General features: G+C 43.9%; 1 protein-coding gene across 1 annotated transcript in view; it reads right to left on the bottom strand.

Moving 5' to 3' along the window:
* Nucleotides 1-14,834, bottom strand: part of LOC126482110 (carboxypeptidase B-like) — a 131,791-nt gene that overhangs the window by 90,118 nt on the left and 26,839 nt on the right. The window contains exons 2-3 of the mRNA XM_050106086.1: nt 14,138-14,341; nt 6,412-6,508 (exon numbers count right to left, since the gene is read on the bottom strand). Of these exons, the coding sequence (XP_049962043.1) occupies nt 6,412-6,508; nt 14,138-14,341 (301 nt within the window). The remainder of the gene's footprint in view (nt 1-6,411; nt 6,509-14,137; nt 14,342-14,834) is intronic.

The following is a 14,834-nucleotide window of genomic DNA, read 5'->3' as shown; positions in this document are numbered from 1 at the left end:
AACAAACCCACGTGGTATGGGCTCAACAAGTCGTTGGAAGTCCCCTGCAGAAATAATGAGCAGTGGTCCCCCTACACAGAGTACGCGAAAGAACTTGCCCCCGCCGGCCGGAGTGGCCGAGCGGTTCTAGGCGCTACAGTCTGGAACCGCGCGACCGATACGATCGCAGGTTCGAATCCTGCCTTGGACATGGATGTGTGTGATGTCCTTAGGTTAGTTAGGTTTAAGTAGTTCTAAGTTCTAGGGGACTGATGACCTTAGAAGTTAAGTCCCATAGTGCTCCGAGTCATTTGAACCATTTTGAACTTGCCCCACTTCTAACAGGGGGGCAAGTCTCTAGAAAAACGGAAGGTTCCAAATGATTGGAAAAGAGTACAGGTAGTTCCAATTTTCGAGAACGGTCGTCGAGCAGATGCGCAAAACTATAGGCCTATATCTCTGACATCGATCTGTTGTAGAATTTTAGAACATGTTATTTGCTGGCGTATCATGTCATTTCTGGAAACCCAGAATCTACTCTGTAGGAATCAACATGGATTCCGGAAACAGCGATCGTGTGAGACCCATCTCGCTTTATTTGTTCATGAGACCCAGAAAATATTAGATACAGGCTGCCAGGTAGATGCCATTTACCTTGACTCCCGGAAGGCGTTCGATACAGTTCCGCACTATCGCCTGATAAGCAAAGTAAGAGCCTACGGAGTATCAGACCAGCTGTGTGGCTGGACTGAAGAGTTTTTAGCAAACAGAACACAGGATGTTGTTCTCAATGGAGAGACGCCTACAGACCTTAAAGTAACCTCTGGCGTGCCACAGGGGAGTGTTATGAGACCATTGCTTTTCACAATATATATAAATGACATAGTAGATAGTGTCGGAAGTTCCATGCGGCTTTTCGAGGATGATGCTGTAGTATACAGAGAAGTTGTAGCATTAGAAAATTGCAGCGAAATGCAGGAAGATCTGCAGTAGATAGGCACTTGGTGCAGGGAGTGGCAACTGACCCTGAACATAGACAAATGTAATGTATTGCGAATACATAGAAAGAAGGATCCTTTATTTATGATTATATGATAGCGGAAGAAACACTGGTAGCAGTTACTTCTGTAAAATATCTGGGAGTATGCGTACGGAAGGATTTGAAGTAGAATGACGACATAAAATTAATTGTTGGTAAGGCGGGTGACAGGTTGGGATTCATTAGGAGAGTCGTTAGAAAAGGTCGGGTTGGCAAATGAGGTAGAGAAGGTCCGAAGAAGAGCGGCGCCTTTCGTCACAGGGTTATTTGGTAAGCCTGATAGCGTTACGGAGATGTTTAGCAAACTCAAGTGGCAGACTCTGCAAGAGAGGTGCTCTGTATCGCGGTGTAGCTTGCTGTCCAGGTTTCGAGAGGGTGCGTTTCTGGATGGGGTATCGAATATAGTACTTCCCCCTACTTATATCTCCCAAGGAGATCACGAATGTAAAATTAGAGAGATTCGAGCGCGCACGGAGGCTTTCCGGCAGTCATTCTCCCCGCGAACGATACGCGACTGGAACAGAAAAGGGAGGTAATGACAGTGGCACGTAAGGTGCCCTCCGCCACACACCGTTAGGTGGCTTGCGGAGTATAAATGTAGATGTAGATGAACTGCGAAAGCGTTGGCCGTGCAGGATTTGAGCACGAACTGACCTCTCAATTGTGTCCCACAAATGTTCGAAGGGATTCATGTCCTGTGATCTTGGTGACCTAATGTTCTTCAAACCTACAGCGAACAATTGTGGCTTGTTGACATTGCGCACTGTTATCCATAAAAATCCCATCGTTGAATGCCTGCAAATGCTCTCCAGGTAGCCGAACGTAATCATTTCCAGTCAATGATCGGTTCACTTGGACCAGAGGACCCCAGTCCATTCCATTGTAAACACAGCTCACACCATTATGTTGAGACCACCAACTTGCACAGTGCTTTGTTGAGAACTCGGGCCCATGGCTTCGTGGGGTCTGCACCATACTCGATCCCTGGCACCAGCTATTACCAACTGAAATCGGGACTCATCTGGCCAGGCCAGGGTTTTCCAGTCGTCTGTGTTCCAGTCGATATGGTCACGAGGCCAGGAGAGGCGCTGCAGGTGATGTCCTGCTGGTAGCAAAGGCACTCGCGTCGGTCGTCTGCTGCCATAATCCATTAACGCCAAATTTCGTCGCACTGTCCTAACGGGTACGTTCGACGTACGTCTCACATTGATTTCTGCGGTTATTTTACGCAGTGTTGCTTGTCTGTTTGCACCGACAACTCTACACAAACGCCGCTTCTCTAGGTCGTTAAGTGAAGGCCGTTGGCCACTGCATTGTGCGTGGTGAGAGATAACGCTTGAAATTTGGTATATTCGGCATAATCTTGACACTGTGGTTCTCGGAAAGTTGAATTCCATAGTAATTTTCAAAATGGAATGTCCAAAAACATTCCGAGTTCGAAGTCTGTTAATTCCCGTTGTGTGGTCATCCCCCCGAACCTTTCCACGCCAATCACCTGAGTACAAATAATAGCTCCATCAATACACTGTCCTTTTATATGTTGTGCACGCAATACTATCTCAACCTGCATAAGTGCATATTGACTTTCGCCACCTCAGTGTTTGCGTCGGGAAGGCGGAGACTACTGTTAGAGAGGACTGTTCTGCTTGCCTGTGCAAATTTGCTTCTAGCGACTTCTTTGCTTCGTCCATTACGCCTTACTTTGTTTAAAATGTAGTTGAATTCCTTCATTGTGTCTACTACATGGACCGCTATTTTCGAAAGTTCAAATGTGTGTAAATTTCTAAGGGACCAAACTGCTGAGATCATCGGTCCCTAGACTTACACTAACTTAAACTAAGTTATGCTAAGAACAACACACACGCCGATGCCCGAGGGAGGACTCGAACCTCCGACGGGAGCGGCCGAACTGTCAGTGACATGGCGCCCCTAACCACGCGGCCACTCCGCGCAGCCCGCTATTTTCATGTTAATTTTATCGTGAATTTCATTTCGTTTTATGATGAGGAGATACCATTTGACTTTCTGCTTTTTCTTATTTTCAATACCACGATTTTTGATTCTGAGCCATTATCAAGTGCTACTGGAAAAGATATCGGTAAATGTGAGACGTCTCTGTATAAAATGACATCAAGTTCTTACATTTCAAAGCTGTTCGAATTGCAATATTTTGACGGTAACATATTATACAAATGTGATCTATTTCCCATTTGCACTTGATAATGGCTCAAATATCTAAATCATAAAGCATTCTTGTAGTACTGATATTGATGCAGTTTTTGGGCTCATTGTAGTAATTTGCATTTCAATTAAAATTTGCCTACATATTCTTATCAACATCATAAATTTATTTGTGTGACTTTATTGTCTCTGTAATTGCTCTGCAGATTTTGTATTTTATAGTTCCGCCACTTAGACAACAAATTACTGTCCATACAGTATGTACAAAATTAAAATACGAGGGGGTTCAACAAGCAATGCAACACATTTTTTTCCGGACTTCAGGTTCGTTTAATTTGGAATTCCAGTACACCATATCATTCCTCCACTTTTCGTTACAATACTTACACTACTGGCCATTAAAATTGCTACACCATGAATAAATGCAGATGATAAACGGGTATTCATTGGACAATTATATTATACTAGTATTGTCATGTGATTACATTTTCACGCAATTTGGGTGCATAGATCCTCAGAAATCACTACCCAGAACAACCACCTCTGGCAGTAATAACGGCCTTGATACGCCTGGGCATTGAGTCAAACAGAGCTTGTATGGCGTGCACAGGTACAACTGCCCATGCAACTTGAACACGATACCACAGTTCATCAAGAGTAGTGACTGGCGTATTGTGACGAGCCAGTTGCTAGGCCACCATTGACCAGACGTTTTCAATTGGTGAGAGATCTGGAGAATGTGCTGGCCAGGGCAGGAGTCGAACATTTTATGTATCCACAAAGGCCCGTACAGGACCTGCAACATGCGGTCGTGCATTATCCTACTGAAATGTAGAGTTTCGCAGGGATCGAATGAAGGGTAGAGCCACGGGTCGTAACACATCTGAAATATAACGTCCACTGTTCAAAGTGCCGTCAGTGCGAACAAGAGGTGACCGAGACGTGAAACCAATGGCACCCCATACCATCACGCCGGGTGATACGCCAGTATGGCAATGACGAATACACGCTTCCAATGTGCGTTCACCGCGATGTCGCCAAGCACGGATGCGACCATCACGATGCTGTAAACAGAACCTGGATTCATCCGAAAAAATGACGTTTTGGCATTCGTGCACCCAGATTCGTCGCTGAGTACACCATCGCAAATGCTCCTGTCTGTGATGCAGCGTCAAGGGTAACCGCAGCCATCGTCTCCAAGCTGATAGTCCATGCTGCTGCAAACGTCGCCAAACTGTTCGTGCAGATGGTTGTTGTCTTGCAAACGTCCCCATCTGTTGACTCAGGGATCGAGACGGCTGCACGATCCGTTGCAGCCATGCGGATAAGATGCCTGTCATCTCGACTGCTAGTGATACGAGGCCGTTGGGATCCAGCACGGCGTTCCGTATTACCCTCCCGAACCCAACGATTCCATATTCTGCTAACAGTCATTGGATCTCGACCAACGCGAGCAGCAATGTCGCGATACGATAAACCGTAATCGGGACAGGCTACAACCCGACCTTTATCAAAGTCGGAAACGTGATGGTACACATTTCTCCTCCTTACACGAGGCATCACAACAACGTTTCAACAGGCAACGCCGTCAACTGTTGTTTGTGTATGAGAAATCGGTTGGAAACTTTCCTCATGTCAGCACGTTGTAGGTGTCGCTATTGGCGCCAACCTTGTGTGAATGCTCTGAAAAGCTAATCATTTGCATATCACAGCATCTTCTTCCTGTCAGTTGAATTTCGCATCTGTAGCACGTCATCTTCGTGGTGTAGCAATTTTAATGGCCAGTAGTGTATTTTTCAACATAATCTCTGTTCAGTACGATGGCCTTAGGGAGCCTTACTTGGAGGGTCTGTGTGCCCTCATAGTAACACTCTACTGATCGACGACTGAGCCAGCATCTTGCTGCATCAATGATCTCCCCAGCATCCACGTACTGCTTCTCGTGGAGTTCGCTCTTCATTGGCCCAAACGGAAGGTGCGGGATGCGGCTGCAGTGTGGATGACGAAGAACAGTCCATTGAAATTTTGTGAGCTCCTCTTAGTTGCGTAGACTTTTGTCAGGCTTTGCGTTGTCTTGGAAAAGGAGAAGTTCGTTTGTATTTTTGTGGCGACAAACACGCTGAAGTCCCTTCTGAGTGTACACTTCAGAGTTCATCGTTCGACCTTGAGGGAGGACATCAAACAGAACAACCCCTTCAGAGTCCCAGAAGACCGTCGCCCTGGCGTTACCAGCTGAGGGTGCAGCTTTGAACTTTTTTTTCGGAGGAGAGGTTGTGTGGCGTCACTGCATGGATTGGTGTTTTGTTCCCGGTTCGAAGTGATGAACCCATGTTTCAACGCCTGTGATGATGTTCGACCAAAAATTGTTGCGATCAGCCGCGTTAACGCACAAGCAATTTCGCACAGATAGTCCTTCGTTGGTGTTTATGGTCTTCTGTTAGGCGGCCAGCGTGCGCACAACTTTGAATATCCCAACTGGTGGACGAGTGTGTCAGCACTACCAACAGAGACGTCCATTTGAACAGCGAGGTGTGTGACTGTGATCCGTCGATTACCTCCAATGAGAGCGTCTGCACTTTCCAACATTGCAAGAGTGACAGTGTGTGTAGCCTGCTAGCACTCGGGAGATCGGACAGGTTTGTGCGATCTTGTTGCGATGATGAGAGACGCTTCGCGCAACAACTCACTGTGTGTTTGTTCACCGCCATTTCTCCATTGACATTCCGCCTTTGAGTATCTGTGATGTTCTGGTTTTCCGCCAAAACAAAACAGTTCTCTGCTTGGAACGCACCTCCGTCACAGACGCCATTTTGAAGGTTGCTTATAGCGCCACCAACTACTGGAACTTCACGAAACTACAGGGGAATATTCCACGGTATTCCACAACAAATTCTGCATACATTCAACCTAAATTAGCCTAAAAAACGTGTTGTATTACTTACTGAATGCTACTCATAATTTATTCCAACCATAGACGTCAGAGTTTGCAACCGAAATTAGCCTAAACAACGTGTTGTATTACTTACTAAATGCTCCTCATAATTTATTCCAACCATAGACGTCAGAGTTGTTGCCAGCAGATGTAAAATATTTATACCAATTGCTGTAGAGACGTGTTTCAAGTTTTGGTAAGTTTGGCTTGAGTACATTACGAACAACCTGTCTGGAAAATTTGACACGACAGTCGATTAGAAAAGTGAGTGCATACATACCTCGTCGTATCGGTGGTACCTCGAAAAAGAAATACTGGTGCCGCCATCGTTTTGAGCCATGGGCTTCCATTGTATGTTATGCTTCCTCTGAAAGATCCTGGAAGAAAAAAAAAAGTGGACGTGTCATTGCTAATACCAATTACAAAACGGATGCTGATCATACAAAGTCTTATCCATGGGTCTGAAATACGAAGATGTAACCACGTATAGGTTAACACGTGCCACGACTCACATCCAAAATGCAAACAATGGATACAGTTAATTGTAATGGCGGCTTTGTAGAAGGTGTTATGTGACGTTTTAGTGCACCAACGAAGGAGTTTCGATTTAGAACTATACAGGGTGATTTAAAAAGAATACCACAACTTTAAAAATGTGTATTTAATGAAAGAAACATAATATAACCTTCTGTTATACATCATTACAAAGAGTATTTAAAAAGGTTTTTTTTCACTCAAAAACAAGTTCAGAGATGTTCAATATGGCCCCCTCCAGACACACGAGCAATATCAACCCGATACTCCAACTCGTTCCACACTCTCTGTAGCATATCAGGCGTAACAGTTTGGATAGCTACTGTTATTTCTCGTTTCAAATCATCAATGGTGGCTGGGAGAGGTGGCCGAAACACCATATCCTTAACATACCCCCATAAGAAAAAATCGCAGGGGGTAAGATCAGGGCTTCTTGGAGGCCAGTGATGAAGTGGTCTGTCACGGGCTGCCTGGCGGCCGATCCATCGCCTCGGGTAGTTGACGTTCAGGTAGTTACGGACAGATAAGTGTCAATGTGGTGGCGCTCCATCCTGCTGAAATATGAATTGTTGTGCTTCTTGTTCGAGCTGAGGGAACAGCCAATTCTCCAGATACTGTAGTCCAGTTACAGTAGCACCTCCGAAGAAAAAGGGACCAAAAACTTTATTGGCTGAAATGGCGAACAAATGTACAACTAAATGAAACTTTATAGCTCCCTTAATTCGCCGACAGATAGTGCTTAGCTCTGCCTTTTGTCGTTGCACAGTTTTAAATTCCTAAAGTTGTGGTATTCTTTTTGAATCACCCTGTATATTTTACTCTGGCAAGTTCAGAGAACTTCAAGACTTTGTCTCGTGAAAATTTTAAACACTAATTATCGCGACCAGGTTTGAGACAGTCACACGGAACAGATGAAATGCGTCCTTACTTTTCGGGGTGAGAAGCGGAGTTATGAATCGCGATTCATTTATTACACGCAATTTCTAAAATCTCCAATGTTTTTCGCTATGCAGGAGAAAAGTAAGCTGCAGATGGAAACCTGTGTTCGAAAGCACCATCCAACAAGGCAACAGAGCAATTTCTTCACAGGAGATAAAACCTTGTCTACGCACCAGTTAGTTGCATCTGTTCCACTGGCGATCGTGGCAATCAGTTGCGTTCACCGAATAACAAACAACACTGCGGGACTCTCCCCCTGCGCTCCGTCGGCGTATAAAGTCACGTTTGCTGTCGAAAGGGGGGGGGGGGGGGGTGTCTAGAGGCAGGTGCCGGCGCCTGTAACTTCCAAGCGCTGTAGCATCGTTGGATGACGTTTCCAGACACGGTTTCCTATCCTCGGTTTTTTTGTCAAGACCTCCTCTACAACCTCTCGAAATTTGTCTCAACATTTCTGGAACACACTATACATAACAGAGAGGCGTGTACGCACGTCAGCTGTGGAAGGTCGAATAACTGCCAGATGCTCGTCATACACCATATACAATGCACCAAAGCGACAAGTGTATTCTTTTCAGAGGATGACTAACATATTATCTTGTCAGAAAGGGATCTAAAGTGGTTTTCTGATAGAGTCGTGTGTCCCAAATGCTAGTGGCTTGACATATGTTATCCAGCAATAGATTAGAAGCTTCTTTCAATAAAGCAACAGAAATTTGCACACAAGGGAACATTATCACGTAACACGGCTTTACAAAGGCGCAATCCTTCATGGATTGACCAGAGATTCACATCCTGAAATTTGTTAAAGTTTTGAAACACATAACTTGAAGGTTGCACTGCTTGTTAGGAAACAAACCGCAAAAAGCAATGGAAAATGTCGTCTTTGTAATCTTTACGGTTAACGCAGATATATTTTAGACACGAATCGAATATGTGGTTAGAATTTGTTTCTTCCATTCGAGTCTCTGATCACAAAAATTTTTGTCCTAATAATATCGATTTTGGTCAGTGATCATCATCTTCAGATCTGTTTAAAGTACATTCTAATATAATAAAGCCACAGTGGCACCCTCAAGAGATATAAACAGCATCAGCTAGGCGTCGTCGGGCATAACTAAAAATGTGGTTTGAGTTTGTTACGAACATTAGCGCTGTTCACATAACTCCGCGGGCACTTTAATAACGCACCACTATAAGTCTCAGAACGAAATAGTTTTATGGTCATGGACTGGAATAAAAGAAACAAAATGCATATTTCCTAGAGCGCTCTTTATATTCACGATCATTCGTAGCTTGTAGAATACGCTGTTGTTTGAGGTATAGACAGCTCACGCCACTACCATGCATGTCCAGACATGTGTCCCTATCCTAAGGCAACAGGATTGCGCATACTCCTCATCACCGATTTCCTTGAAATTTATGATAGAAGCAGGGCTTGAACAGAAATGAAAGTAACAGATCAGATGTGGGCAAGCGTTTAGGAAAGACAGCAGTTTTGGTGCAGGTTGGGAGAGGCAAGGACCATTCGTGGAAGTGGGGCTCCCAGGAAGCGGTTGGCGCACCGGGAAGGCTAAATGATGGTAATATGAGAGTCGTGGGGTCGAGTTCTTCTATGAAAGTCATTTTAATTTTCAGTTTCTACGTTACTTACACTGCAAAGAAACCGAAATATGAAAAAGTAATATACTAGCATACAACGCATTCTGGTACGACACTTTGTGGAATATTATTGCCCCGGCAGTGCACGCACGCATACAAGAAAGCATTGGCTCCTTTGAACCGAGGATTCAAAAAACGGTGGAGGAATACGCGCCAAACTATAGGAATGTCATCACTACTTCGTCAAAATCACGGAAACTTACAATAGCATATTTTTTTTTTTTTTTTTGGACTGATGTGATGAAGTCCTATGTGCAGGAGAACTGGCTCGTGGGGAAGATACACAAAATCATAATTATACGATGAGGTTCTTCAATATGAAGAACCATTGCCACAGAGAAATATTAAAGTGATTCCCCCCAGAAACACTTCGCTAGCGCATCCCTGACATGTCTATTTTTTATGGTCCGTTAAAGAATTTGATCAAGAAGCTTCAAAAACGACCTTATCAAGAGAGAGAAGGATGTCACAACCGGAGAAGACTACATCAAAATGCACTCCATTGTATATTGATTTCTATCCTCATCAATATTTTGCGAAATGTTACGCTACGCGTGGTCTGCTGTCAAACTATGTTATAAGAATGAACGTGCTATGAATGTATACCAAGTTCATTTTTCCTCGGAAAATTTAAAATAACCATCTAACTGTAAAAATGCGGCGCTTATAACGTGTTCAAGGAGCAGAAAAAATTGCTGTTTCCATTTTTGTCACGATGGATCACCCGAGCACGTGTAAATCATCAACTGTAAAATAATAAAAGTATCTAATTTTGTATACGATGTTCTCGTGTGCATCTTATAGCCCCTTCCTGGTAATTTATTTTCAGTACCAAATTTTCCTTTGCGTTTTCCTTTCATCCTCTTTATGAATATATTAATAAATGCAACATAGCATATTGAACGTTATTTCTGTTTATTTGCAGTGTAAGTTAACGTAAAAATGGAAAATAAAAAGTAACGTGTAGGGACTTGGCCACCATGACCACTGGACAACCGTTCTATACGCTTTCCGCTGCTCCAACCTCTGTCTAGAATGGAGTTAACAGTAGTGGCTGTCACCTCGCCCGACCAGCGTCAAAAATGCTATCTTTTCCTAAACGCTTGGCCATCTGGAGCTCTCACTTCCGTCACTTTCATTTCTGGCCAGACCCTGCATATACCACAAATCTGGACGAAATCTATGATGAGGAGTAGGTGCGGTTCCCTCGTCAGACAACTGAGAAACTCTTGTCGGCAGTAGCCCTTTGTAATGGTTTTTGTTTCTATTGTATGAATTGATGACGAGATTTGTTACTCAGTAGCATTGTAGAGGTAGCTTGGACAGTAGTTATTTCTCCGAAAGATTTGCAATGGGGTGGAACAACGAGGAACTGAAAGGAATGTAAGCCAAAAAGGCTATGATCACTGCCCACCGCGAGATTTAATTATGGCAGCGATAGCATCTTTCAGCCGAGGATGACTGCCTGTGCCAAAAGGCCAGAGTCGTGCTACAGTAGTTTGAGTAGCGTGATAGTGAACTCACGTTGATGTATTGGGCACTAAATTCACCTGACCAGAACCCGAAGGAACATATCTCGGACACTATCGGGTGCCAGTTCTGCGCTCACAAATCACCGGCTCGTAATCAACGGGCGTAATGTGACAAGTGCGAAGACATCTGGTGAGACATACCTCAGGAAACCTACCAAGAACTCATCGAATCCACTCCACTCAGAATTGCTGCTAATAAGCGGGGGGTCATAGTATTTCGGCTCACTAGTGTAAAAAATCAATCATAGGACCGAAGATTACTTTGGACACCAAAGTGCTTTGTTAGCCATGGGCCTTTCCGAGGAGTTACGCCCATAGTGTGCCACTGTCGTAGAAAGGTTTAGTAGGTTATAGGGAGACATACAGTTTTACGAAGAATGTAAGGTTGCAACTTCACATTTCTAACATACAAGGTGAGGAAAATTTGGCGTACTTCGACTTCACAGCACGATTCCTCGCGTACTAGGTATACAGGTGCGTATTTTCTTTTGGTTCACTGTTAGAATTGCTTCCTAATTCTTCAGTTATGCTCTTCCACCGAAGGGAAAAACAACCGTTCTGTCCGTCTTCTTTTAGTTCTACTTACTAATTCTTTTATCCTATTGAATACTTAATTCTTCTAAGTCTCCTTCAGCCATAAGTATCACATGACCACTCCGATGAAGTACACCATTTCACAAAACCTCGTCTACTACATTTGATCGCAGATTATATGATAATGTGCTGTGGGGTTAGAGTTCACCAGTTTTTATAAAGCATTGCCAAAAATGAAAGCCTTAATCTTTCGGTATTGTCAGGAGTTCCCCAGAGAAGTGTGATAAGACCACTCTTGTTTTCTGTATACAGAGCTGTTATAATTAAACTTTCGCTACTTGAGCCAGCGTAGATGGTTCAAATGGCTCTGAGCACTATGTGACTTAACTTCTGAGGTCATCAGTCCCCTAGAACTCAGAACTACTTAAACCTAACTAAACTAAGGACATCACAAACATCCATGCCTGAGGCAGGATTCGAACCTGCGACTGTAGCGGTCGCGCGGTTCCAGACTGTAGCGCCTAGAACCGCTCGGCGACTCCGGCGAGCCAGCGTAGGTGGAAAACTATTTATCGTAGAGGTACCCAACTTATAGGAATGATATTCAGACTGTGCGCTGCAGGATTTGCTTTGTTAGTGGTGTTAGTGTCATGTCATGCTGTTAAGGCGACGTAGGTTTCAAACACAAGCATCAGTGTGCGTTATAGTAGCAGACAGTCAACATGGACCTGGCCAAGGTGAGCATGGCTTTACTCGCAATGCTGTTTTGTCGAAACGACAGCAATTGTGCTGCTGCTCTTCACACGTATCGACGAGGGATGGAAGAACCTGATTCGGAAGTTCGAATTACATGGCGATGTGGGAATTGATCCTTGGAGACGCCGACAGCCAATTGCGCCAAAAATTGCTGAAGAAGACGCTGTTGCCATGGCTGAGAATGCTGGACCAAAAGTGAGATTTTCAAGCAGTGCACGAGCTGTGTCACGGCAGCTGGACGGACATTCCGTGAGCCACCGTAGTTTCGGGCAGCAGTGGAGCAATTTCTAGCGCGGTTGCAAGCTGTCGTAGATGTATATCACTGTCATATTGAGCATCGTTTGTAATCTGGAACGTAAGCGTCGTAAGCAATTAACAATAGCATTAAGTTCTCACATGGAAATTATTCAATGGATTTTTAGTTATTTCTCTTCTGCATGTCATTAAAAATGTTTCCACAAAGTTTCATTGCCCTGCAATCACTCGTTATTCATAGAGTCCCTCACAAGTAGCGAAAGTTTAATTATACTCACCCGGTACATAAACGAGACTGAGCAGCAATCTATGATTGTCTGTGGATGATGTTGTAGTGTACGGGGAAGAATCGTTGTTGAGTGTAGTAGGATGCACGACGACTTAGAGTTTTTATTTGATGTGTTGAATGGCAGCTCCCTCCAAATGTAGGCAAATGTAAGTTAATGGAGACAAGCAGGACAAACTTGTAAATTCCAAATACAGTATAAGTGGTGTGATGCTTGCCACTATCACGTCGATTCAATAACCAGGCGTAACGTTGCAAAGCAGTATGAGATAAAATAAGCACTTAGGCTCGGTAGTAGGGAAGGCGAATGGTCGATTTCGGTTTATTGGGAGGATATACAAAAAAATTAGATCATGTGTAAAGGAAAAGGCGTATAGAACGCTAGTGCGACTCGTTCTTTAGTACTCTGAGTACTTCTCGAGTGTATGGGATCCCCATCAGATAGGATTAAAGATAAGACGTCGAAGCAATTGAGAAGCGTGCTGCTCGATTTGTCAGTGATGGGCTCGATCAACACGCGAGTACAACGGAAATATTCCCCTGGACGGAAGACTACCTTCTTTTCGTTAAATACTGCTGAGAAAGTTTAGAGTATCTGAATTTGCAGCTCGCTGCAGAATGGTTCTAGTCCCGCCAACGTAGGCTTCGTGAACGACTGCGAAGGTAAAAGAAATAAGCTCTCGTAAGGAGGAGTATGGACAGGGGTTTTCCCAAACTCCATTTACGAGTGGAACAGTAAAGGGAATGTGATGAATGAATAACTTTTTTTTTTAACTTTCAAGATCGCTAAAATCATTTATTCATATAGATGACCGGTTTCGGCGGTTCTCTGTTGCCGTCTTCGGATCTATGTTTACATCATTAAATAATCTCCTCCTTCAGTGCACCCTAAGTGGTGCTACACAATGTATGTCCATGTTGGTATCGTGAGCTAGACTAGAAGTCGACATGTCAGTTTTAAAATAACAGCTATGAACGCAAACATCATCGCGCCCATTATAGTTCTCACGTTCATCGCCACTTTACAACTAAATGTGATCACGTGTAATCGGCGCAATAAATGAGTGGACATACAGTAGCTGTTATTTTCAAACATACTTGCCAACTTGTAATGTAGCTCACAATACCGACAAGGACATACATTGTACAACACTACTTACAACACTGAAGGAGGAGATTATTTAATGATGTAAACATAGATCCGAAGATGGCAACAGAAAATTGCCGAAACTATATGCATGAAAGACTGTAGCATTCTTTATTATTCAGTGTTCACAGTACTATAGGTCGCCCCCATGATGACGACATCAGAGGTGTATAAATAAAGGAAATGGTTAGTAGCTTACAAGTTACCTGTGCCATGGATCGTATGATCGCTTTTGTAGTATTTATGTAATTGTAGACGTAGACCCGACGTAATTTCAGAGCCATACGTCACTACAGTAAGGCTTTCCGAACCGTTGTGGCAGAGATGTTACTGTGTGCACCGGAAGTAAGGGCGTGGTACTCACTGTTCCACGTCTGGGACGAGCAGCTGGTGAGCCACGCCTTGGCGCCGGAGTTTCTCGCGGAAGTAGCGGTGCAGCTGCTGCGGAACCATCACCACGTAAGTCGGCTGTCCCGGCGCATTCCATACCGTAATGGATGTGCTCTTCCTCAGGTGGTCCAGCAGTGACAGCTGTTGGTCTGTGAACGTCACCCGGTACAGCGCGCGCCTGCCATTCACACGAGAAAAATGCAGGCGTCGTGAAACCAAGAAGCTGGGAAAATGTACACAAATTGGTCAGAGAGGTTAAAGAGACGGTTAATATTCAGATATTTAAAAAAACCAGGCAAAGGGTACTTGTTATATATTACACCATAGCCAAGGATTGTTTAGACAACACAGAGGGGGATTTGTAAAAATTAGCATAAAATAATAATAAATGTCTTTGCAATTTCTGCATTGCTCTGTCAAATACACTATCTGATAAACGACTCGGACTCAGCTACGTACATCTACACTACTGGCCATTAAAATTGCTACACCAAGAATAAATGCAGATGATAAACGGGTATTCACTGGACAAATATATTATACTAGAACTGACGTGAGATTACATTTTCACGCAATTTGGGTGCATAGATCCTGAGAAATCACTACCCAGAACAAGCACCTCTGGCCGTTATAAAGGCCTTGATATGCCTGGGCATTGAGTCAAACAGAGC

The sequence above is a fragment of the Schistocerca serialis genome, chromosome 5 (genome assembly GCF_023864345.2).
Source record: "Schistocerca serialis cubense isolate TAMUIC-IGC-003099 chromosome 5, iqSchSeri2.2, whole genome shotgun sequence".
Taxonomy (NCBI): domain Eukaryota; kingdom Metazoa; phylum Arthropoda; class Insecta; order Orthoptera; family Acrididae; genus Schistocerca; species Schistocerca serialis.
The sequence above is the reverse complement of the archived record's forward strand: the minus strand, read 5'-3'. Positions and strand labels throughout refer to the sequence as shown.